This window comes from Perca fluviatilis, chromosome 2 (genome assembly GCF_010015445.1).
Source record: "Perca fluviatilis chromosome 2, GENO_Pfluv_1.0, whole genome shotgun sequence".
Taxonomy (NCBI): domain Eukaryota; kingdom Metazoa; phylum Chordata; class Actinopteri; order Perciformes; family Percidae; genus Perca; species Perca fluviatilis.
The window spans coordinates 35,167,630-35,194,205 of NC_053113.1; the positions used below are offsets into that span (position 1 = coordinate 35,167,630).

The following is a 26,576-nucleotide window of genomic DNA, read 5'->3' on the forward strand; positions in this document are numbered from 1 at the left end:
TGAATTGTTTCAAACTGGTATGAATGATGGTAAAGGGTGATTTGTATCTGGCTTTTTTTTTTTGTCACACCAGAATGTAGCCTTTATCAGCATCTTTAACGAAAACAAGACTGTTAATGTGTCAAATTTCTGGTTTATAGACATTTTTCAGTTTGTCTTTGGAGACAAATTATGAAAATATATCATGATATCATTGAATAAAACAACTCTTTATTACAGTGATTTCACGTGAGAGTTCTAAATTCAGTTCAAAACATCCAAAAAGTCTTAATTGCTACACTTTGTCAGGCCTGTTGCACCCTGCTGTTACTTCCCTATGTCCACTCCTAAATCAATACAGGCTTCATCCTCAGCCAGGCCTCTGGCACTCCTGTGACTGAGCATTTGTGCATCCCCCCCCCCCCCGCCCGCCCTCCCCTCAGCTGGCCTGCGGTCAGTTGGTATAGGCTACAGTACGTGTACACCTGCATCACAGAGCATATCTAATAGGAGCTCAGCGGTGTAACATCTGATTCAGGCTCTGCAGGGGCGGTGTTTGTTGTGTGTGTAGCCTTTTTCATAAGAGCAGGCCCGCCATTTCCCCTCCCTGGTGGTCTTTTTTCTTTCATAGCGTTTTAAAGCGGAGCGGGAGGGGAGGAGGAGAAGAAGCGGCGGCGACGACTGGCGGAGCGGCGGAGGCAGGCAGGCAGGCAGGCAGGCAGGAGGAGAGACGCAGGGATCCGGTGTGCCACATCGGGATGAGAGCGAGACACAGACCCGGGTCGGATGAGTCAGCGAGTGGACCCTGCAATCACGGCATCCCTGAAATCTGAGCGGCGCAACAAAAAAAGAAACAGTCTAACATTTTTTGATTGTTGTTGTTGTTGTCAGATTCCGCTTCTTTTTATTCCGCCCTCCCCTGGCCCGCGTCTGCCATAGCCTAGTTTAGATTTATTTATTTTTTATTATCATTATTATTATCACCAAGGTGGGAAAGGGGTGGGGGGGGGTCCAGCAAGGTTGCGGAGGAGGTGGAGGTTTTATTTTCTTTCTTTATTCAAAGCTCACACCCGAAGATACACCCAGAATACCTTTGCAAAGTCTTTTGTTGCATTCAGTGTGTGAAGATGTCGGGGCAGAGCATTACGGACAGGATAACTGCAGCCCAGCACAGTGTAACGGGATCCGCCGTGTCGAAAACAGTATGCAAGGCCACCACTCACGAAGTAATGGGCCCGAAAAAGAAACATTTGGACTGTGAGTATCTTCTTTTTTTTTTTCTTTTTTTTTTAAACCAGCGCACAAGTGTTAAATCACCAAAGGCTCCTCGCAAGCGGAAACACCGCTTTAACTTGCTGAGTTATGGCGGTGGAGGAGCTACAAGGCCTCAAAGCCTCAGGGTAGGCTAAATGCTAATGCTTGTTCATGTCAGGGAGATTATATTGTTATAACATCGAGCTCAGGTCTTGTTGACATAGTGCTACACGTGATTTAAGACGGGTTTAAAGGGGTAGCAGCCTTTATTAATGCTTTACACGTGGTTTCCTATTCATTTATTGTCATAACTAGCTGTCAAACTAGCTTGTCTAGCTGTCTGGTTTTGTTCACCCCTTTCTGTAGTCCTTCTCATATCTAACGTTAGGCTACTCATTGGACTATAGCTTGAATGTTTAGCCTACATATCAACAATCCGTATACATGTTTATTTGACCAGTATTTAACAGGAACACCTTTTAAAATCAGTGTTAGCAAGTGGGCCCCTGCCACTCACAGGCCCTGAAATTAACATCTAATGTTACAGGAATCCAATTTCATCTCCCATCTTGGTGCACCTGCAGCAGGACAAGTGTCTGTCTCAGGCTACATGGTGAACCGATTTGAATAGTAGTGTAATAACCTGCTGTGTCTCATGGTAGGGTCGTGACAGTTTGTGAGTTTCCTTCCTTCTTTACTCAGAACACCAAACACACTTCTGCACCTGATGTAAGCACAAAAGCTTAAATCCTTGTGTGATCATTAGTCTGATGCACTCAGAGTCAGAGGAGTCACTATCCGTCTGTACTTGGAGATGCAGTGAAAGATTTTCTGCATATTGATCTGCTCTTGCAAATGCATGATATCGGCAATGAATGTGGTTTTAATGAAGGTCCTGCGTCATCACAAGAGTTTAGTAACAGTCCAGGAAAAAGGGTTCAGGCTGTATCTTCAGACTCCAGACTCCTTGTAATGGTCTGTGGAGTGAAATGGAGTCAAAATCTGATTTCTTAATTGGTATAGGCTAACTGGTAAGTGGTGAAAATTTTGGCTTCATGTTAAAAGTTGCAGGTTCCACACCTGTTGTGCTGCTCAGGTGACTCCCTGAGGTGAGATGAGTAAAAAGTTGGCAGAGTGACACAGTGATGTTGGCTCATTTCAACCAAGCCAGCTATCAAACGTGACTGACGTGTCTCACGACACAACTAAACAGAGTGTATAATGTATACAGATAATAACACGTTGGCCTCTTCTTTTATGTCGGAACATAAAAAGTTCATTTTATACGTTTTTTTTTTTGGGATTCTTTATGTCAGCTAATGTTTTCTCATACCCCCTTCTGACAGAATAGAAGCAACAGTTTTTGCATAATTACTTAATGTTTTATAAGTCTATGGTCTTTTTATGCCTTTAGAAGAGCGTTCAAGAGATGATATGTTACTGTAAATGTGGGGGGAGAGAGATGGGGAACAACCAGAGTTTAGAGAAAGTATTGGAAGTATAGGAATGCACAAATATTGCTGGATATGCTTGAAATCTTTTGATAATAGTAGTGCCGATACACACATGAGTTTCTTTCCTTTTTTATAACCTCATTGTAAGAACTATAAACGTGAAAAGGTAGGCCTACTCAAGTGTAAATGTAAGCAGTTGTACGAGAAGATCTTGTTCTAGAATTGGCAAAATCTTGATTTAAAATCAGGAAAATTTTATATATATATATATATATATAATTTTTTTTTTTTATAAACTCAAATATTAATATAAGCCAAAACATTTTTTTATTGGTTGGGCTCTACTACTAGCTTCATCTGATGTATTTTGAAGTTTGAGTCCCAGCCTTAAGCATGTTTAAGGATGGACAGTAATTCAGTGTTATCTTATTAACTTTAAGTAGAATCCAGGGCAATGAAATGATTATTTTTGTTTTTAAATAATCTGCCAAATACTTTCTCAATTAATTGATTAATAATTTGGTTTTGGACAGTATTGAATGTGATGTCTTCAAAATGCTTGATTCTGGCCGACCATCAGTCTAAAACCTAAAGATATTCAGGTTACTGTCATATAAGACAAATGAAAGAAACAAACGCTCAGATTTGAGAAGTTGGAACAAGGGAATTTGGCATTTTTGCTTGGAAAAATGACTTTGACGATTAACCGATTGCTTTGATTTTAGTGTCAATAAGGTACCCAAGTTTTGATAAAATACCAAAATAATATTTTTTTGTTATTTAACAAAGAAGCCAAAGTTCTCATGTTAAAAGTCTAAATTAGGGCTGCACGATATGAGGGAAATACGCAATGCGAGATAGATTTGTTGAATATTGCAATAATATTATTTGTTTTTATATTATATATTATATTAATTTATTAAACACTGAAGTGTACTCAGTTCCCCAGTTCTGCTGCTTTCAGTATTCTGCTAAAATTCAACAAATTGCTTGTTGAATTTAAGACAAATAAAAGGAAATCCAACTTTCTTTTATTGAGCAAATTTAACATTTGAATTGAAGAAAAAAAGGCACCACTAAAAAGGTGACCGATTTTAAGTACAGTTTTCTGCTGATATATTTTTTTTACTAACACAAAAAAGCTCTAAGTGTCTTTCGCGATATGTCACAGCCTTTCACAATGTGTATATTAAAGTTGGCAAAATTCTGATTAAAATAAAATGTCTGATAAAAATATGGAGTCTTTTTAATAAACAAACAAAAGTTATGTTTGTATTTAGTGTTATGCATTGTGTGCATCATTGAGCTCTAACAAATGTTGAAGCCCTTTTTCTTCCTCAAAGCCGATTCTCAAAGATTATTTTTTTTTACATTTTTTTTAAATTAATATTTTAAATCCAGCATAGTTAACATCTATGTTTATAGTACTAGCTTGCGATCTTCTTCTTCCCTTGTGTTCTTCACGCGTTAGTGTGTATCGTGGTGTGTTACCGGGCACCTGTTGATGGCATAGTGTCAAATACTCCACAGGGAACCTTTTTAAGTAAACAACATTATGAATCTGACATTTGATGCTAATCACTGCTACAAACATGTTTTGTACCAAAACAGTATTAGGGCCCTATTTTAACGATCTGAAACGCAAGTATCAAACGCAAAACGCAAGTAGCTTTGTGGGCGGATCTCGAGCGCTGTTGCTATTATACCGGCGGGATAAATGACTCTTGCGCCCGACACAAATCTAAAATGGGTTGGTCTGAAGTAGCTAGGTGTGGTTTGGGCGTAAACCAATCGGAGCGTAATCTCACATTCCCTTTAAGAGCAGGCGCGCTCGTTCCATGGCGGATTGCTATTATGACGGCGGATTTGCCTGGCGCACGCCAGCGGGAGCTGTCCGAGATGCGGCAAAGTAACAAATGCCCGTCTTGGCCGGGTGGCGGTGTTTGCTCTCGCGCGCCGCATCTCCTCAAGTCTGGAGAGGATTGCTGCAGCCATGGAGCGTGGGCCTCCAAACCCGCACCACCTGCACCTGTTGTGCCCCTTCCTCCTCTACCTACTCCATCTCCGTCCACCCGCTCCATCAGGAGCGATCCGCGCATTACTCCGGGCCAGGTTCCGCCAGAGTGTCCAATCCCCGCACGTAGTTGAACATCTCTCCCTAAGTTCTATATTTCCAATATCCATTTTTTGTCATCAACACATCCATGATTCATGGAAATGTGTAAAACACAACAAGCCACAAAGAATGCTGCGACTTTTGCGGACTGTACTGTAAAGTGCTCCTGACCTATCCAAACACCTGAAGCGCATTTTCAGTAATATTTTTCCTTGTAATTATGTATGGTTTGCAAAAATGGGAACGCTGTGTCCGTTTATGATGAAGCAAAGTATATGTCGCGGCTTGTGTACTGCACGCTATATACGGCCATGCGCGCCCTAAAATAGCATCTGAATAACGCGCCACTGACTTTAGACTAGCGACACTGACTTTAGACCAGGTTTTTCCTGGTCAGTGGCGAATTTTTTTGTTTTCTGAAACTGCAAAATAGCACCAGGGAACGTTTGCGCTGGAACACGCCTCCTCTTTTCGCTGAACCACCCCCGGGAGCGCAAATCCATTCCCTAATTTACCGACGTGCGTCTGTGGAGGGAAAAGTCCGCTGTGCGTCGGGTGCAAAATAGGAATGATACATGCGTCGGTGTACAAAGGCAATTGCACTGAGTGCAAGATAGGGCCCTCAAGGTTTGATACCAAGCCCTACACATAGTGCTGTTGGGTGATAAATCAGTATTATTATGGTACTATTATATCGTCGTATTATGACACTATGATCATACTACAGTATAGTCTTTTTACGAAATAATTTCAAGCAAATTAAATCGCTTTCCTCACCCCTAGACCTCACCTGGATGTAACATGAACAAATGAAGTTTTTCACATTTTTTTTTGTTTCACACAGTTCTTTACATTGGTTTGAATATTCTCATGAATTAAAAAAACATTTTTCAGAAGACATTTTAACACACTTTTTAAATAATATCCTGAATTAATTAATTGTAATTTACATTGATTCCCACCATATAACCCAGCCTTAAAGCCTTAAAGGCCCCGCGCTGTGGCCGGTTGGCTCAGTTGGTGGAGCGGGCGCACATATGCAGAGGGTCCGTGTTCGAGTCCGACCTGTGACGGTTTTCCTGCGTGTCTTCCCCTCTCTCTCTCCCCCCTTTCATATCTTCGCTTTCCTAGGCAGAAATGCCCAATTTCTTTTAAAAAGATTAAAAAAAAAAAAAAAAGTTACGCACAAACGGTGATTAACACACTGTTAAGCAGCAGCATGCACCGTCATGACTGTTACATGAACACATTTGTGTCCCATGAATGAATTAGATTAGAAATTGTTAGTCAACCACTGTGAATATGTATATATTGCGGGCTGATTGTAACATGACAGAGCTGTCACTGTTATTCCTCCCCCTCCCTCCTACTCGTCTCATCTCCGTCATCTTCTTCTCTGGGCAGTTGAGCCACCCATGCTAGCTGCTGCTGCTGCTTCTCTGGAAGGTTATCCTGTCCTACTTAAAGTCCCCCGCCTTTTGAAAAGTCAAATATAGGACAAAAAGGAAGGCCCAATTACCCCGTCAGTCTGATCACTGCTGTGAATGGCAGGGTCATTAGCACTTTGACTAACCTCATTCAACCAGCACATGGATGTAGGATGAACATGTTAGCAGAGGAAGTGGGGCACACAACATGTATGCTTAACATCTTAATGCCCCTGCGCTTTATGTTGGTGTGTTAAAAGGATGTATTGTTAGCATTAACAATGGAAATGAATGATATCAGTTTCTACTTTGGCTGCAGGGATCCCTGATAGCATTCATGATGATTTGCTGGTTATTATGCTAATTGTATGTACAAAACTTCCTTGTTTAACATACTGCACCATTTTACTTATAATGGAATAATTACAGTATTATAACTCAGGTAGGCCTATATAGTGTAGTTAGTTGCCACTAACCATTATATTGATTAACAATCTGATTATTTGTTTAATTAGTCAATCAGTCATTTATGAAACTGGGGACACGGAGGTAAATTTCAGTGATTTTATATAGACAAATTACACGTGGGGTTTTCAACCATTAAACGATTAATCGATTATCAAAATAGTTTCAGATTAATACTCTGTTGATCGACTCATGGATTTAAGAATATATTCTAGCCTTCACTTATTTTGAAATATTTGAGGGGGAAAAGCATGGTCTGTTGAAGACGAGCTGTTTGACTTGGTTCATTTTGATGGGCTTGTTTTGCAGATTGATTGTTAATATCATAATAATAATTGCTTACAGTTATATAGCGCTTTATCAAAGACACTCAAAGCGCTTTGGGGGGTGGGGGCGGCTACTCTCTACCACCACCAATGTGTAGTAGCACCCACCTGGGTGATGCACGGCAGCCTTACGGCGCCACACGCTCACCACACATCACAAAATCCAGTCCCTTTTATGATGATCAGCTGAACCTCCTGATCTTATGAACTTCTATTTGCTTTCAGATCTGATCCACTGCACCAACGAGATGAACGTGAACATTCCCCAGCTGGCTGACTCGCTGTTCGAGAGGACCACCAACACCAGCTGGGTGGTTGTGTTTAAGTCACTTATCACCACACACCACCTCATGGTCTACGGCAACGAGGTGAGATGCTTCAGCACACACCAGCAGATTATTTGAGCATTAGGGTGTTACTAATTTATAGTGTGGTGGTGTTGTCTAACCACTTCCACCCTCCCCCTTTCTTACAGCGTTTTGTCCAGTACTTGGCTTCCAGGAATACACTTTTCAACCTCAGTAATTTTTTGGACAAAAGTGGGTTACAAGGTAACAATTTGATTTTCGCTGTTGTTGATTTCGGTTCTAAATCATTCCTAATTTATGCATCATTTAAAAAAATAAAATAAATAAATAAAAAAATATATATATATACACATACACACACACACACACACACACACAGTACAGGCCAAAAGTTTGGACACACCTTCTCATTCAATGCGTTTTCTTTATTAACATTGTAGATTCTCACTGAAGGCATTAAAACTATGAATGAACATGTGGAATTATGTACTTAACATAAAAGTGTGAAATAACTGAAAACATGTCTTATATTTTAGATTCCTCAAAGTAGCCACCCTTTGCTTTTTTTGATAGCGCTGCAAACCCTTGGTGTTCTCTCAATGAGCTTCATGAGGTAGTCACCTGAAATAGTTTTCACTTCACAGGTGTGCCTTGTCAGGGTTAATTAGTGGAATTTTTTTCCCTTATTAATGGGGTTGGGACCATCAGTTGTGTTGTGCAGAAGTCAGGTTGATACACAGCCGACAGCCCTATTGGACAACTGTTAGAATTCATATTATGGCAAGAACCAATCAGCTAAGTAAAGAGAAACGAGTGGCCATCATTACTTTAACAAATGAAGGTCAGTCAGTCCGGAAAATTGCGAAAACTTTGAATGTGTCCCCCAAGTGCAGTCGCAAAAACCATCAAGCGCTACAACGAAACTGGCTCACATGAGGACCGCCCCAGGAAAGGAAGACCAAGAGTCACCTCTGCTGCTGATGTTTTTGAATTGAATTGAATTGAATTGATAAGTTCATCCGAGTCACCAGCCTCAGAAATCCCAAGTTAACAGCAGCTCAGATTAGAGACCAGATGAATGCCACAGAGTTCTAGCAGCAGACACATCTCTAGAACAACTGTTAAGAGGAGACTGCGCGAATCAGGCCTTCATGGTCAAGTAGCTGCTAGGAAATCACCGCTAAGGAGAGGCAACAAGCAGAAGAGATTTGTTTGGGCCAAGAAACACAAGGAAGGGACATTAGACCAGTGGAAATCTGTGCTTTGGTCTGATGAGTCCAAATCTGAGATTGTTGGTTCCAACTGCCGAAAAGTTGAACGGATGGATTCTACATGCCTGGTTCCCACCGTGAAGCATGGAGGAGGTGGTGTGATGGTGTGGGGGTGCTTTGCTGGTGACACTGTTGGGGAATTATTCAAAATTGAAGGCATACTGAACCAGCATGGCTACCACAGCATCCTGCAGCGACATGCCATCCCATCCGGTTTGCGTTTAGTTGGACCATCGTTTATTTTTCAACAGGACAATGACCCCAAACACACCTCCAGGCTGTGTAAGGGCTATTTGACCAAGAAGGAGAGTGATGGAGTGCTGCGCCAGATGACCTGACCTCCACAGTCACTGGAACTGAACCCAATCGAGATGGTTTGGGGTGAGCTGGACCGCAGAGTGAAGGCAAAAGGGCCAACAAGTGCTAAGCATTTCTGGGAACTCCTTCAAGACTGTTGGAAAACCATTTCAGGTGACGTAACCACTTGAAGCTGAATGCGCCAAAGTCGTGGCAAAGTAGTAATCAGAGCAAAGGGTGGCTTACTTGGGAAATAAAAATAGAAGACATGTTTTCAGTTATTTCACACTTTTTGTTAAGTACATAATTCCATATGTGTTCATTCATAGTTTTGATGCATTCAGTTAGAATCTACAAGTGTAAATAGTAATAAAAAAAAAAAAAAAAAAAAAAGGGGGGAAATTTTGGGGGGGGGGGGTGTGTGGTGTGTGTGAGTGTGTGAGTGAGTAATTTTTCTTCTGTCGTTTTCCGTTCCAGGTTATGACATGTCCACATTTATCAGGAGGTATAGTCGATACCTGAACGAGAAAGCCGTTTCGTACAGACAGGTCGCCTTTGACTTCACAAAAGTTAAACGCGGGTAAGGATGATTATTATTATTATTATTATTATTATTATTATTATTATTAAAGATTTAAATGCAAAAGAAAATCAAACATTCAGTCACAATTAATCGATTAATTGCTCTTTGGAAATTTAATTGACAACTATTTTGATAGTCAAATAATAATTTTAGCCATTTTATTAAGCAAAAATGCCAAAAGGTGTTTGAGTTCCAGCTTCTCAGATGTGAGGATTTGGTGCTTTCCTTTGTCACATATGATCGCAAACTGATTATGATTTGGGTTTAGACTGTTGTTCAGACAGAACAAGACATCCGCAGACATCCCCTTAGTTTGTGGGACATTATAGGAAAGTTAAGTCGGTCCGTTATCGTGTTTTAGGAGCTGCTCATCCATCTCTTTGTCTCCTCTCCATCTTCCCTCTCTCCTCGGCGCCCTCTCTTGCTCCGACTCTCCATGTGTCCACACAGAGTGGACGGCGTGATGAGGACAATGAACACAGAGAAGCTGCTCAAGACTATCCCCATTATTCAGAACCAGATGGATGCCCTCCTCGATTTCAATGTGAGTTTAAGGTGAAGCCCCCCCCCCCAGCTCTGCAGCCTGTGTAGTAAGAAGCTGCTCGTCTGGAGTGTGCAGATGTCGCTGCGGCTGCTGCAAACACAAATGCGTGATCGTAGTTCACACATACAGGCTTTGTTTTGAGAAGCTGTAAGATAAATGACTGCTTTCCGCTCAGGTCAATGCCAACGAGCTGACTAATGGAGTCATCAATGCAGCCTTCATGCTCCTCTTCAAAGACTCCATCAGGCTCTTCGCTGCTTATAACGAAGGCATTATCAACCTGCTTGGTAAGAACACTTTCACTTTCAACCTTCTCTTCCGTTCATGTTTTTCCCAATATATTTTTTGGTCCATCATTCCAATTCCGTTTTTCCCTACCACCAAATAGAGAAATACTTTGACATGAAGAAGACTCAGTGTAAAGAAGGTTTGGACATTTACAAGAAGTTTCTCACCCGAATGACCCGGATATCAGAGTTCCTCAAAGTAGCAGAGGTAAATTACACGAAATGTTTGTAGAGTTTTTGTCACAGATGCACCAGCTGTCACATGCGTCTTAATGCCGCGGAGACACAATTGTAACTTGGTTTTCTTTCTCGTCTAAACAGCAGGTGGGCATCGATCGAGGAGACATCCCAGACCTTTCACAGGTAAGCACCGATCCTTCAAAGCAATCTGAAAACACAGATTTTCCACTCTTAATAGAAAGTCTTTCCTTGCTCTCTTTCTCCTATTTCCAGCTCTAACGCCCCTTTTATCATCAGCGTTGTCTTTGTCAAACTAGAGTGTAGTACACCTACACACCAACAAATGTTCTTTAACATGAGACACTTTGCATGATTTCCTTCTCGAGCGCATGTTTGCCAGAGGAGGTGGTCTTCCTCTTCTTCTGCTTCTCCTCCTTTTCTTCTTCTGCTTCTCCTCCTTTTCTTCTTGCCCTTCTTCTTCTTCTTCTTCTTCTTCTTCTTCTTTCTACAGCAAATAAAGGTGTTGTCCACACTAAGTGTTTTAGAGTAATCACTGTAATTGCAATCGACTCAGTAAATCTGCACAGGGATAGTTAGATGTTTCCTATTTAAAAGTAAATTGCACAAACTGTTGTGTTGTGCTACGGGGTCCAATTTTACAATATTTTAGTCCGGAGAGAACTGCAGCTAAAATCACATTCCCCCTCTGACTGTCACCACCTTTATATTCTGTATTTTCCCCTTATTTTTCCACTAGTTCACAGTTTGTGTAAGTACTATCATTTCACTCTTCTTCTATGTCTGTGACTTGCTTCAGTGTTGTCTTTTTGCATGCCTCTGCTCTGACTCTGTCTCCTACATCGTGGTGAAAAACAGTTGAAGGAAAAAACACTCTCTGTGGTAAATTCAGTTCACTTTGGTCACGTTTTTGAGGTTTTGAACCAGTGTAGCTCATCTACTGTCAAGTGGCTGCCCCGTTTGTGCTTAGACACGGCCGGTTCAAACAACGCCCAGGTTGTTGGATGTGCCGTGGTGCAGTACGTCATCCCACACAGATGTTGCTCTCATCCAAAGTAGCTTTTTGGCTGGAATGCAGTCATCGATCAGTGGTGGGTAACTAAAAGCCCAAAGTTGGTAGTTTTAGCTTACCTTTGTGGAGCAAAATTAAACCTCCTAATCATAGACATAAATTGGTTGTTCGATGTGTAGTCGTGGTGTGTGATTTATTTTTTATTTTTTTCTGCTCTGTCTTGGTTGCCCACCACTGTCGTTTATGGTCTTAATGTCCATGCAGACTACATTTTCTGTGTGTCAAGAACTTGCTGACTGTGTGTTTTCTGTCACGGCAGGCTCCCAGTAGCCTTCTCGAAGCTCTGGAGCAGCACTTGGCGTCTTTAGAGGGCAAGAAGGTCAAAGACTCCACTGCAGCCAGCAGGTACATTAATCCTCCCATCCCTATTTCTGAATTCCTCTCATCTTTTCCTTGAATCTCAGAGACTGCCTTTCCCATTTATATTGCTCAAAGATGCCAAGTTTTTATTGTGGTCGTGCTGTATTTTGTCAATCAATCAGTCCAGTTTTATTTGTATAGCAAATTCAAAGTGCTTTACAGATGACTGACAAGCTGATCTTAAGACAGACAGTACAAATGTAATCAGTGAAGCAGTTTAAGGCTTGCGAGATAAAAAAAATGACGGAAATGTGATAATAAAACAACAAAAAATGCATAAATTAATCAATCTAGAGTGGATCTGTGTCTGTTTTCCTGCAGGGCCAGCACTCTATCAAATGCAGTGTCATCACTGGCCAGCACGGGGATGTCTTTCACTAAAGTGGATGAGCGGGAGAAGCAGGCCGCTCTCGAAGAGGAACAGGCTCGACTCAAAGCTCTGAAGGTGGCTTTGCTGTTTTCAAAAGACAAAGCTTTACTATTAAACGTGCATTGATGTTGCCTGTATGTTTGAATGAAAGTCTCACTCTCACTCAGGAACAGAGGCTCAAAGAGCTTTCCAAGAGGCCCTCCTTTGCCACCACTGATACGTCACCGATCTCCACCACCGGGGGCACTATCAGCACAGCACCAGCCATCGACCTCTTCTCTACACCCAGCTGCTCTAATGGGTACGGCATTCATCTACAGCATAGCCCCTCTTTAGTTAGGAAATATGTTTTTCAATTTATTTTGGAACTATTTTATATCCATTCGGACATTTTTTTAGTCCCTTAGCCTCCATCTACTTTTGATTATTTATTTATTTATTTATTTATTTATTTATATATATATATATTCGGTATTGGCTTGTTACCACTCTTCTTTGAAGCTATATGATGTTTACACTGAAAGCACAATGCCCTGTGATTCTACCTGTGTTCACCATTTTACGATAACAAAAACTGTGAAAACTAATTTGTCAGATGAGTGCAAGCAAAACACAACAGTTATAAAAAAAGAAAAAATCAACTAAGTTTGAAAATGAATTAAATAGGCAAGAAAAAACACATTTAAACGATGTTTGTATTTCTATAAATGCAGAATCAGGACTGTGGAGGTGCTTCTAAAGGGGTAAAAAAAAAGAAATTTATTAAATTTTTTCTTTTTCTGTCTGCAGCGCAGTGAAGATGGAGAGTGACCTTTTTGATCTGCAGTCAGGGTTCCAGCCCTCAATGCAATCAGGCTCAACAGGGCTTCCAGTGGCAACAGCGTGGGCAGGTATCTTCAACACCATCCAACCAACATCCGTGTTTCTGGACTTGGACCATTTCTGCATGCTCTCTCTCCTTCTCTTGTTGTTGTCTGATTCTTCCTCTCCACTCTTTTCTGTCTTTGTCTTTTCTCTGTCTCTCTCTCCTCTGCCTGCCTAGATCCTTTCACCTCTGCTGAAGCAGGAGATGAATCCATGCCCAACCTTAACCCTTTCCTCTCAAAACTCGTTGTCGATGCCACTCACTTACCTGTCGTGTCTTCAGACGGTGTTAGCTTTTCCTCTAGGACACCTGGTCATGAAGTGTTTGGTGGTAACGACTCATTTTGTTTCTCTTTTAAAAGTCTTGTCACTCTTGCTCATTTCTCTGTTGTCCCTGATAAGCATGACTAGCTTGCATGTTTACTGTTCTGAATGTTGATTGAAATGATCTTCTTTTGTCTTCTTGTACAATGATCCTCATTGCAGTTCATACCAATTTCAATTATGTTGCTTTTTTAGTGAGAACACCTCCTAATGAATCAACTAGGATGTCCCACTGTAGAGGCCATACACCCATTTTGCTTTACAGTTACCTTTCATCCTCTCTTTCAGTGAACCGTTTGGTGTTGCATTGTAATACAAACATGCCGTAGAGCTTTTAAGTTGAAACCTGTTCTTCTTGTGCCAACCTTATTTTTGATTCTCCAGATCGTTACAATCCCTTTATTGACACAAACTCATCCGTTTCAACCAATTTCAAACGCACAGTGCGGATAGAACACTCCATCTCAGGTACTATGATGGCTCACCATCTCAGCCTATGTTTCCTAAACCCTGGCAAACATAGGGTCTTATGCAATACCCTAAGGACTCTTATTTTGATAGACATGGTAGAAATGTAGTCATAAACTAATATTGAAGGAAAAGTTTGACATTTTGGGAAATACACTTATACATGGCTGCCAGCACCAAAACGGGTTCTGGCCTGTGTATGGCTGCCAGTTCTGAGCCAGATTAGGCGTTGTAGATACGGTCCAGGGGCACGTTCAATCTCAACGGTGTGCACCACTTTGCTACGGTATCTGGGTTGAACGACATGTTTCCTCTGAACGGTGGGTGTGTCAGAGGTGTTACCCAATCAGTAGTCTTGCATTGCCAGACCTTCCTCCACAGCGCTGCGGAGGAGGGTCTGGTTAGTCCCCACAGCTGTCTGGGATGGGAGAAAAACGTGCTCTGGTTTATTGGCATTTCTTTAAACCAATCCCAATCGCCTTGGGTGGCGCTAAGCGCCAGACGCAGCAACGGTGCCTCTGCATAAATAGCCTCGGGAAGGAACTTGTTTTCGTGGACCATGTGTACGTTCAAAAGTTGTTTTAGTCGTGTAACAGAAAACTCCGATTGGACAGATAGTCTAGCTAGCTGTCTGGATTTACCCTGCAGAGATCTGAGGAGCAGTTAACCATAGTCCTCAGAAATCCAGTTTTTAAATCCAGAGTTTAAAATGCTGTGTTGTCCTGTAAGAAATAATATGAAACCAAAACGGAGAAATTTGTACTTTTGTTTTTTCGTTACGTGATGGCGCCCCGTATTTGAGCATTAATTAGTTGGAATACCATTCTCCGTCTACGTAGATGTTTCCGTACAGCCATTCAAATAGCTTCATTTTAAACCATATTTGTATGAAGCCGCAACATACGGCATATTTTGTTACCTTTGGGCAGAGCCAGGCTAGCCGTTTCCATTCTTCATGCTAAGCTAAGCTAAATGGCTGTTGGCTGTAGCTTATTGTTTGGCATACAGACATGACAGTGATATTGATCTCCTTTTTTTAACTCTTAGCAAGAAAGCAAATAAGCATATTTCCCAAAATGTCAAACTATTCCTTTGATCCCTCCCTCTTGGTTGCTGCAATACTGTTCTGCATTATTCTATCCCTCTACAACTTTTAGACTTTACTTAAAACACCCAGAACAACTACAAAATTGTTAGACATGTTAGCTGTCTTTTTTTTCTGCCTGTATTGCCTGTATGTCATTTCCCACATATTTCTCTGGCTGGGCCTTGAAATGCCTTTTCCTTTTGCTCTTTCTTTCTTTCTTTCTTTCTTTCTTTCTCTCTCTCTCTCTCTTTTTTTTTCTCTCTCTCTCGTCTTCCTGCTTCCTGTGGCGTGTCAGACTCCTTCTGTGGTCCAGTGTCCATTGCCCAGCACCTCCCACACCAGGCTACCTTCCCCACTGAGCCCTCTACTGTAGCAGGTCTATTCAGAGGTACTCAAGGCTCTCTCCAGCACATTCAGCAGTAGATCGATGCTAGTTTTCTATCCTGCAGAGAAAGCAGTGGTATTCAGCTCTCTGTTCAAGTAACCAGTGATTGATAAATGGACACTGTACTTACAAGGGCCAGTGCAGAAAAAAAGTCCAGGTTAGATTTCAGAGTCATTTTACTTCATCTAACCTCTGTAACTGCAGCTGTCGTCTCTCTTATGTCTTATGAAGGATACTCGACGCCACAGGCTCCTCCACAACAGTCAGCAGGGGGACTCCAAGTGGACTTTGAGTCTGTTTTTGGAGCCAAGGCCGCAGGCAGCAACATCCTCAATTCTGATGGTGAGGATTTTGTGTTTACATATAAGTAGGGCTGCGCTTACAATTGCAATATAATGTTATAAGTTCAGGGACTATGGTGATACAAAATCCAGGAAATAATTAAGTTGACCATAATGATAAATTCTTCCAGAAAAAATTGTACTAAACTATGTATAAGAAAAAGATGTCTTACTATGTTTATTCTTTAAAATAGGGGCTGATCACCAAGACTTATAAATATAATAATATCAAACTAGATTTTGAAAAGTGGGGTGTCCCTCCTGTCCCCAGTGGAAATTACGCCCTTGGGTGTTACAACGTGGAGACGTGGAGTGCACACAGTATCAAGCACACAATGTTTGCAGTTATGTAATCGCACGGAGTGACATCGCAATTGCGATTAGATTAATCATGCAGCCCTACATATGATAAGTGAACCAGGCTTGTGCAAAATTCAGAATTTCAGAATTGGCCTCCATTCAATTCATGAATTGGAATTTGAATTGAATTGACTCAGCCCCACAGGAAGTTGAATTGGAATTGGAATGACAGGAAGTGGAATTAAATTAATTGCAATTCGAAGAAATTCCACACAGTCACACAACAGAAAAAATGTGATGAATCTCACATAGTGTACATTCAGTGTTAGGAAGGTTACTTTGCAAATGTAATTGCTTACTGTTAGAAGTTACCCATTGTAAATGTGGTTTGGATTACTTTATTTGGATTTCTTTATCAGTGTAAAGCAATTTCCTTTCGATTTGATTAGTAACTAATTGAATTACACATTTTACCTCAGTAATACAACTAAATACAATTACATTAATTTTGCAATTTAATAACATAATTTCATTACACGTAACTAGTCACTCCTCAACCCTGCATATATTTTGTTCCAGAATATAGATAATGATCAAATTCTTGAAATAAATTACCCCCTCAATGTTGTTTAATTAGTTTTGTTCCAATGTTATTTTCATTTCAAAGTAATCAAATAACACCACCATCATCTTCATTCTGGTTTGGCTGGATTGTGTAATCGCTGGTTTCACAGTCCATCAAGATTTCCTGAGGTTTCTTCTGTAGGAAAAAAGTCCCTCAATGTAGATCACTCTTTAAGAGAACAAATATGTATATTAATTCCACAATTGACAATAATTGTTTTCTTGATTTACAAGTAATAAGTAAAAAGTGTGCTTGCATGATTTTAAACACATAAGATATCCAGTGTTGGGGTAACTCCTTGCGAAGTAATGCCATAATATAATCACATTTGGCTATAACTGAGTAATGTAACACATTAAGTTTACTGTTACTGTTGTGTTGTGAGTTGAAGGCGTGTTTTAGCCCTTTATGAGCTATATGCCAGGCTCTTGCTGTGTTGCGCTACAGTAATGTAATGAGTAGAGTAATGAGTTACTATCCATAGAGAATAACAAGTAAGGTAATGCATTATGTTTTTTTCTTTTTTTTTAAGTGAATAATGTGTATTACACGTTCTTGAGTAGTGACCCCAACACTGATTATATCAAATATGAGTAGCATAATAACATCAAGAGATGGTTTTCAAAATAAAAGACTGTCTGTTAACTTCCTTGTAGATGCCTTTTGAAATTTGAATTAGCCTTGATGGAGCCACAGACTGGAGCACTGCAGTGCTTGCATATGGCTCTGCGGTTTCCAGGTGTTCGTGTTGGAATTGGTTCTTCAAAATGAACTAGTACAGATGACCTTTTAGGCCTGCTATTATTTTCCATGTTATTACAGGTGTCAAATCTATAAACGTTTGTAATCGGAAGTTGTAAGGGACTTCTGAAACTTAAAAAGTCCAGTGTTGACCATCAAATTGTGTAGAAAAGAAGCTTTCAAACAAACATCCACCTCAATTTTTTTGGTAACCATTTTAAATACTTGGTTAAAGTAAAGCATTCTGGGAAATGGAGTCATGTTCCATCATGTTCCACAAAATTACAATTACAATAAATCAAACTTAATTATTTAGTTTTGTGACTAGAGCTTTTAACATTCATTGTTGGGGGGGAAAACATTTCCTGTTAATATAATCTGTACAAGTAGTTCAAACTAATATCATTTATAGAATATGTAATGCAATCATATCTGACATATATTGTAAAGCTTCATTGTTAAACACTCCACTTAAATTATGTATATGAATTTCTTTGAATTTTTATTGAATTGCAATTCTGCTTCCTTTAATTCGAATTGTAATTCTAGATCCTGTTTTTGACATCAATTCAAGAATTGAATTGGAATTTAGGAGTCATTCTCAATTCAATTCTGAATTGTGCACAAGCCTGAAGTGAACATGCAATAACTGTGCAATAGGTTTCTGTGTTTTAGTAAGGTAGACGTGTTTTCAGATGATGACTCAAAAGTCAGTCTAGCACGAAGCCCTCGTCCAATGTTTGATAACAAACTAAATCAAATAAAAGTCACTCAGCTGTGAAAAGGAAAAAAAGGAGTCATGCAGAAAACAGTGAAACATAGAATCTTTGTGTATAGTATATTATCTAGTATAGTAGTTATAGTGGAGCGCTGTATCACGTCCAGATGTCGCATACAGCTGAAACCCTGTCTTGAGAGTCGCCAGTACAAGAACAGACTGTTGTCTTCTCTGCACTGCTTTTACCACACCTCTGTCAGCATCTGCAAACAGCACATAAGTGCAATATACCACTATTTAACGCTGCCCAATCTCAAACCATTGTTATGTTGCAGACATAACATGTAATGGGTATATGTAGCGGGTAATACTGAATCAAAAACACCTTTCAGAGTACATCTCGACAGCTCATGGTAGCACTTGTGTCTCATTTCTTTTAAAATGAACACTAAGCGCTTGCAAAGTAGCTTTCTGAACACTCTTTTGGTTTATTTGGAGAGTTGTACCTCTAGCTTTGGTAACATCTAGTTCTTCACTTCACAATTTACTTTTACATAAGTCACTTATTTAGTTAAAGTCTATTGGGACCAAAGCCAGATTCATGTAATGTAATAGTGATCTTACTCAACCTTTTTGTAGACGAAAGATCCTGAAACACAGGAACTGCATCACTTTCTCTCCCCGCTGACAGCATTTCTTTGGTCTTGAAGAAGAAATATGAGACTAATTCACTTTTTAAGACTGATGGTTTTGCAGTTTAGCATTCATGTATTCAAGTTAACCACTCTTATCACATGAGCAGTGGTATTTACAGTGGTGTACACAGTGTATTGAGGGGTGTTCACCCTCTCTCTCTCACTGTCGGCTATCTAATATAATAAAAGGCACAAAATGAATGAAAAATAATACTGTACAATACAACGTATCAAACTCCATCAGAGATCAAACCAGAAACGATTTCCATTATTTATTTTTTTATTGTAAAACTACAACTGACAAAATACACAATTCTTTTCAAATGAACAATTGTACCTTTTGTAAGTGCAAATAGGTTTATTATCTCTGCCTGTGTTGTCAGATATTTCTGGGGGCATCCTGAAACCGACTCTCGCCGGCTCCAACCAGGCGTCCGGTCAGCTGCCAGATAAGCTGGTGTCAGATGACCTCGACTCCTCCCTGGCCAACCTTGTCGGCAGTGAGTGTGATGCTTTGCCTTTCAGCTGCACTAATTAAAGCGCATGTTCATTAAGGCACAAGAACGACAAAGATTTTGCAGATAGACGTCTACCCCATGAATTTGTCTTTTCTTTTTTTAGACCTCGGCATCGGGAACGGCATGATGAAAAAGTAAGTGATGGATCAGCGCTCTGTGGCTTACACACACACACACACACACACACACACACACACACACACACACACACACACACACACACACACACACACACACACACACACACACACACACACACAGCTGCACAAAAAAAGGCAGCAGCTTTGTGCTTTCAGGGCAGTCACAAGCTGGTGCTAACATCAACTGTCTTAATCTGCAGTGACATGCACTGGAGCCAGCCGGGGGAGAAGAGGATGACCGGCGGCACCAACTGGCAGCCCAAAGCAGCACCGAGCACGACCTGGAACCCCGTTTCCATGGTGACATGTCGTTTTTTAACTGTAGTGCTGCTGATGATTTCTGCTCTTGCTGTATTTCTGTCTTATTTTCACTGCCAGATAACTGGAGATGTTGTAATGTTACGCTGCTTTATTGTTTTTGAGGTCATTTGTGTTCTTACTGGCCCGTTTGTGTCTCTTCAGCCATCGTCAGTCATGGCCTTCCCTGCCACCACGCCCACAAGCATGATGGGATATGGCATGGTCAGTATTATGGCAAATACACAGTATGTGTAGCATTTAAGAACAGTCTGTGTAGCTTCTGTTCAGACCCTATCTGTTTAAGCACATATTACATTCTGAATGTTGGTAAAACACTTCATTTCAGATAAATGTCTTGTTTTTTTACCTGCTCATTATTTAGAGAATTAATTGGGTCAAGTAAGCCAATGTTATTATGAATATTATCTTAAAGTTGTAGGAATAAAATAAAGGGTGGAGGAGTCTCAATAGTTTTTATTTAAAGCACACTCCGCTTATAAATATTTAATTTTACTGTCAGGCACACAGGTTTTCTTAATGATTTACTTTTTGATTTGGAAGTGAAAACTGGAAGGTTCAAAGATTATTCAGCACACGTCTTGAGCAAATGTGATTAATCTTCATATTGATTAGAGTGCAACGTTTATTAGTCAAGAATGCTGCTTCAAATATGTTTAAATGAAAAGCCAGTATGTGTAGAGTTTGAAAATGTCTGTTTCGGGTGCCCCCTAGTGGTTGTATAAATTATAGATCAACCGATAAAGAAACAAGTATTGAAATTAAACTGCAATCGTTGTGTTTAGTTGTAACAAAAATAAAGCCAAACTGTAATGCTGCCAGCCTCTTAAATGTGGCTGCTGTAAGTTTTCTATTATAATAATATAATATTTGGATTTTTTAACTGTTGGGACAAAGCAAGCGATTTAAATATGTAATCTTGGTGCTCTGAGCAATTCTCACTGTTTTCTGACATGTTACAGACCAAATGATGAATCAATAAATCTGAAAAATGATCATCAGATTAACTGAGAAAGAAAATAATCTCTAGTTGCAGCCCTAAACACATACACATTCTACACAAAGTGGCTTTAAATTTGTAAAGCAAATGAAATGAAATACACCACCACTGAAATGACTTGTTATCCTCTCTGTGCAACATGCTGCAGCCTCCACAAATGGGCTCTATGGGGATGATGAATCCACCCACCATGATGTACTCCCAGCCTGTGATGAGGCCACCCAACCCCTTTGGCTCTGTGTCGAGTGCTCAGGTGGGTGCACTGCCGTCCGACCACGCCACCGAGCGGATGCACAATGAAGTCAGTATCTATTTGCGCAGTTATCAGGTTGAGTAAATAGGTGTATCCATTGTGCTGTGACGTGTTCCATAATTAGTCACTGTGTGAGCTTTGTTGTTGGTGTGAATACTGCTGAAGATGATGACAGTTTTTACAATAGACCCTTCACTCCCATGAGCTGAAAGGGGGACAAAACTGTGAATCATCTCCCTTGTTTTGACTCCCCTGTCCCCCCCAACAACTCCTTTTTATTAACCCTTCTTTTATACATCACAGCCTCTCCAAACTAATATCATCCCTCCTTCAGTCTCTGTACTGACTCTCTGACTTCTCCTCTGGTCCTCCTACTTCCTGTATTTCTTCCTGAAATAGCCCTCCGCAGCCTCTAGTCCTTCCAGCCAGAGTCCTCTCCGAGCCCCTGGACAGGACCCGTTTGCACACCTCTCTCTCAAGGATTTCTTGTAGAGCGTCTCTTTAGGTACAGCATGCTCTATGCTAGCGGGTGCACCTGCATGTGTTGCATGCCCAGTAGAGATGTTCCGATACTATATTTTACTTTCCGACTACCGTGTGTGTGTGTGTGTGTGTGTGTGTGTGTGTGTGTGTGTGTGTGTGTGTGTGTGTGTGTGTGTGTGTGTGTGTGTGTGTGTGTGTGTGTGTGTGTGTGTGTGTGTGTGTGTGTGTGTGTGTGTGTGTGTGTGTGTGTGTGTGTGTGTGTGTGTGTGTGTGTGTGTGTGTGTTGCTATCATTGTTATATGCTTAAGGTCAGGTTAAAATTTTTTTATTAATTAACCACAATTTGATCTAAAGAGCCGACTTGTTGACTATCCCTTCGGGAAAAACAGTTGTTTGATTGTTGCGCACCATTTTCTCTCACTCTCTCTCTTCACGGAGAAACAGCTGATCAACTAGCATAAGTGTAACAGAGCTGTGTGACATTGTAATCAAATGTATAAATGAAAATAGGTTGAGTATAACTAATATTTACATATAGGCATATATACAGATCAGTCTCAGGTTGAAACTTAAGGTAATGTTTATGTATTATTAGATGTTTAATGTATGCCTTAGTTTGAGGTTATTGTATTTCAGAAAATGTTTTCTTTAAAAACAATGTAATATGGCACTTAAATGCACTTAATATGTTGAGTTTTTTGAGAGATGATATTGTAAGCAATGTAGGCAATAAAAATGTAGCTTTTTCCGAAAATTAAACCAAACTATTGTATATTATTGCTCCTCAATAAAACAAAAGTATTTCTTATCCGATTAATCGATGGAATAATCGGTAGAATACTTGATTACTAAAATAATTGATAGCTGCAGCCCGAGTCAGAGCTAACATTAGCAAAAACAGGGTTAAACATACTTTTAAAATAGACTTTTCACGGTGCTAAATTACATAGTATCGGAGCGGTGCATTGACTCGCGTACTCACCGATATCTGCATGTTAGGCAGTATCGGAGGTATTTCTTATACTGGTATCGGAACAACTCTAATGTCCTACTACCCTTTTTCTTTCTTTTTATCTTTACATACTTAATGCCTCCTCTCATTTAGATGCTACATGTATTTCTCTCATTTATTCTGTTTCATCTTGACCTTTGTTGCTTGGATTTCTTGTGTCTTTGACATAGCCAGACTCATTCTGACCCTTTGTTCTTCCACTGTCATCACATATTGCTCAAACCTGTTTCCTGTGAACCTTGTAGCCGTTGTTGAATTTAAGTTATTGACTGTTCACTATGATCCGGTCCTTCTGAGTTACTGTCAAGCTGTCCGTTCTCACACAGCATATATGTATATACTTACAGTTTATAATGATAAAGATGGCAGTGTTGCCATCTAAATTCGAAGTCCTAGTTAAAACGAATGGGCCACAGATGTAGTCGGGCGTAATCTTCTCATTTTGAACTGCCGACTGTAGATTTTGCCAGCTGAAATGAAAACTGATACTGACGGATTTTATCCATCTGACCATTGCGGTTTACGTCAGCGCAGAAAAACAGTTTAATTCATTTGTACGCTTTTGTGTTTTGTTTTTGAGGCTTAAAAGAGCACGGCCTGCCAATGAACAGCCCCATTAACACCACGTCATCATACATTCCAAGCTTTGAAAGACCTGCCGTGCCTCGTTATGGTTGCTATTGGCCAACGCTGTTCTGGGGAAGGGTTTAGCGAACAGTCAATTGACTAATTAATTATTTTATCTATTTCTGTTCACATTTTAGCCAAACTAACTACCATGGTCTGTTGCCTTTCTTGCAGATGCAGTTCATGTAATTTGAAGAAATGTGTCTCTCGGAAGATGAAGCACTTAGCAGCAAAGCGTTGTCCTCCTCGTTGCAGTCTAACTCTTCAGAGAAATATTCACACACACACACACACACACACACACACACACACACACACACACATGTCAAGAACACAATGGTGCAACGACTGTCCAAAACCATGGCAACCATGTCCAAACAACGTTTGGCGATAGCTCACACCCATTATTCTATAACTTGTCCGAGACGTCGAGTGATGCTGCTGTCTAAACCCCCCCCTTAAAGAGGATTCCGTGTCCATTTTACAGTGTAATCTGTAAAGATAGATATGGGTGCTGAGAAACTTTGATGTTATGTATTTGGAAATACTGTGGTTGGATGTAAAGGTTTGATGTTCAGCGAAAAAGGAGAGCGGTCCTTCCCTTTCTTGATCCGATCATCAGTCATCCACTCCCTACAGTTATTTAACTGTCACTAAGTAGTGATGCTAATGGCGTTTACACCTGTTTAGTTTTTGTCTTTTTTACCGTGTTTACAGTAGACATTCCTTGTGTGTTGTTTGTATTTATTTATGATTATTGGTTTAAGATTGGGGGGGGAAAAAATAATGTAAAATCTACAGTACATTGAACACCTGTGGGAGTGCTTCAGCATTAAACAAGGATCTCAGACTATCATTGAGAGGTAGAGTTAAAAATAGCTATTCTATAAATTACACCTATTAAGCGGAATGATAGAGCACTAAATATTCTATGAGTTTTGTGTTAAGAAACTTTTTTACTAGATGAAAGATTTCACAATCTCCATTGTAATTAAAGTGCAGGGGTTAGAGTACGAGTCAGTTACCAGTATATAGTCGATTCTGTGCCTAGGGTTTTTTGCAATGGATCAGTTTCCTGTCTAGTTGAAAAACACTTAATCCATGAATCTGAAGCGCCGCACTGGGTGGTGGGCTCCATTTGCTTTAAGCTTGGCATGCCATTGACTCACTGACCGTATTCAAGGCTGCCTTTACTCTGAATGTGAAAGAGTTGTCTTCATGTTGCACACATCTTTCCCCACTGAAGTTCCTCAGTGGGAGTGGGTGGGTTGGTTGGTGGGTGGGTGGGGTCGAGAGCATGTGGGCGCGTCTGCTTGTTGGTTAGCTGTCGCCACGCTAACGGGAAAAGGGTCACAGATTCGATGTAAATTAATGTATAAAAAGATCCAGAGGACCAGGGTGGAGTGGAGGAGCACTGTTGATCGGCGCTCTGTGTATATAAAAAAAAACTGACTGTCCTTTGAGTTCAAAAGTGAAAGATGTATGAAATATGAAAGCAATTCAATCAAATTTGACTCTACCTAAGTTTGATTCAGGATATTCTCTGCGTTTGTCTCCGCAGATATTTTCTTTATGTAATTAGAACGTGTAGCAGACAATGACTGAAGTCTTTTCTTTCTTTTACAAATAAAGAGCAGCTTCCACAAACTGCTGTACAGTTTATGTATTTCTTTTATCAGGGTGAATGTTAAATCTTTTGAATTTTAACTGTTTACACTGTGGCATACAGCAAGACGTTAAAGAAAGTAGAAATACTTTTATAGGCAATTTATAAACCAGTAATGTTTCTGGTTTAAGATTATACAACATACAAAGTAGGCTATTACTAATTTGAAATACTGTAAATACATGGTCCTGCATAAGAGACCTTTTGCCATTGTACATTATGTGTTGCCATTGTAAGACTGGACCGGACCCTTCTACAGGATCATACCATGTCATTTGATATTCTGCTTCAGTGGTGCAGATCGCCATATTCCTAGACCAAGTTACAATTCTTAAGACCCTGGGGCAGTTGTGGTTCATAATCCAGCCTAGAAAGAGAGGGGTCTCAAAATTGTATTTTCTTTCTTATTTCTTTTGTCTTTTTTGTCTTGCCAAATACTGGATACTTTCACCTAGGGCTGTGACTAACTGCTGATTGATTGATTGATTGATTGATAAATCATAAGGTAAAACCCCCTTGAGCAGGACATGAACTTTTTAATGGTGTTGCCCACAGTGCTGCATAATACATGGTTTCTGATGTATACATGATGTAGATTTATTGATTTGACCCATTTTTAACCTTCAAATTCAAGATGGCTGCCAATTTTTGGCTCTTTAAATGTCAATTTTTTTAAACATTTCTCAATGCCATAAGATATCTCTCAAGTTGTCTTCTGCAGTAAGTCAACATACCCCACTCCCAATCAGTCAGCCCCACATCCAGTGTTTACGTTTCCACGGTTTCATGTCACTAGAAAATTCCTTGCTGCATTGAGACACTTTGTTTGAGGTAAGTTATACTCAACATTATTCACTAGTCCAAAGAGAATATTGTCATTATGAATGTATGACAGCAAAGAGATAACTTTATGTGCAGAAGTTATCATTGATAATTAGTGTTAGCTAGCTAAGTTAGCTAGCTAGCTACCTACCTAACTACTTACATGATTCTCTTTCAATACTTTATTGGTGTAGACGCAGGGGTGGAAGAAGTATTATCAGAAAAAATGTGCGGAAAGTAGTCCTTCAGTAATAGTATTATTATTCATGACATTAGATATTTAACACTGATGCATTAATGAATGAGCAGCATTTTACTGTTGTAGCTGGAGTTAGTTTTAACTACTTACTAAGATTTTGGAAATTTTGTCCATTGTTTCCCAACCTAGGGGTGAGGCCCCTTCAAAAGGTAACAAGATAACTGAGCGGCTGTGCGATGATAAATGGGATGCCTAATCTTTGCTTTTTTGTGAAATATTAGATAATTTGACCTCTTTGGGCCTCAAACTGTTAGCTACTTACATGATTCAGCTCCAATAGGCCTACCCTAGCTAGATAGCTGATGACTAGCTTCTATTGGTACTCTACACTAGTTTATTTTCTTCTCTTTTTTTAGGTTTATGTGAATGTAGCATGAAAAACAAGGCACAATGTCCTATGAATGTGTGCTGAAATGTGGCAAGCCTTGTGAGTCAGTTGTGAGTCTTAGTCAACTAAGGAAAATGGGTCAGTATACAATCCAATGCCAAAAACTGGTCCGGGCTTGACAAATTGGTCATGTTTACACCACCACTTCGTACATCAGTCATGTTATATCGCCATCTCATCTTTAGACAAGCTTGAAAAAGCCAGACGGCGCACAAAGAAAGAAAGTGGCTT

The 26,576-nt window shown here is 40.1% G+C and overlaps 1 protein-coding gene across 14 annotated transcripts; it reads left to right on the plus strand.

Annotated features, from left to right (window-relative positions):
* The first annotated feature begins 449 nt into the window (after nucleotides 1-449).
* On the plus strand, nucleotides 450-24,857 carry picalmb (phosphatidylinositol binding clathrin assembly protein b). 14 transcript variants are annotated; one of them, XM_039782138.1, is made up of 24 exons: nucleotides 451-1,236; nucleotides 7,247-7,389; nucleotides 7,497-7,572; nucleotides 9,375-9,477; nucleotides 9,931-10,024; nucleotides 10,200-10,311; nucleotides 10,413-10,519; nucleotides 10,633-10,674; nucleotides 11,249-11,260; nucleotides 11,841-11,926; nucleotides 12,263-12,386; nucleotides 12,485-12,612; nucleotides 13,101-13,201; nucleotides 13,354-13,506; nucleotides 13,884-13,967; nucleotides 15,350-15,442; nucleotides 15,671-15,781; nucleotides 19,243-19,359; nucleotides 19,481-19,511; nucleotides 19,718-19,817; nucleotides 19,980-20,039; nucleotides 20,984-21,136; nucleotides 21,488-21,593; nucleotides 23,385-24,857. In XM_039782138.1, exons 1-23 carry the CDS (start codon nucleotides 1,107-1,109, stop codon nucleotides 21,578-21,580), a joined length of 2,253 nt encoding a protein of 750 aa, XP_039638072.1. In that variant the 5' UTR covers nucleotides 451-1,106; the 3' UTR covers nucleotides 21,581-21,593; nucleotides 23,385-24,857. The 14 variants fall into 14 exon arrangements, with proteins under 14 accessions (XP_039638101.1, XP_039638072.1, XP_039638106.1 ...); XM_039782128.1 differs by having other exon boundaries at nucleotides 452-1,236; nucleotides 12,479-12,612; XM_039782155.1 differs by having other exon boundaries at nucleotides 452-1,236; nucleotides 12,479-12,612; nucleotides 20,984-21,088.
* Nucleotides 24,858-26,576: the final 1,719 nt, after the last annotated feature.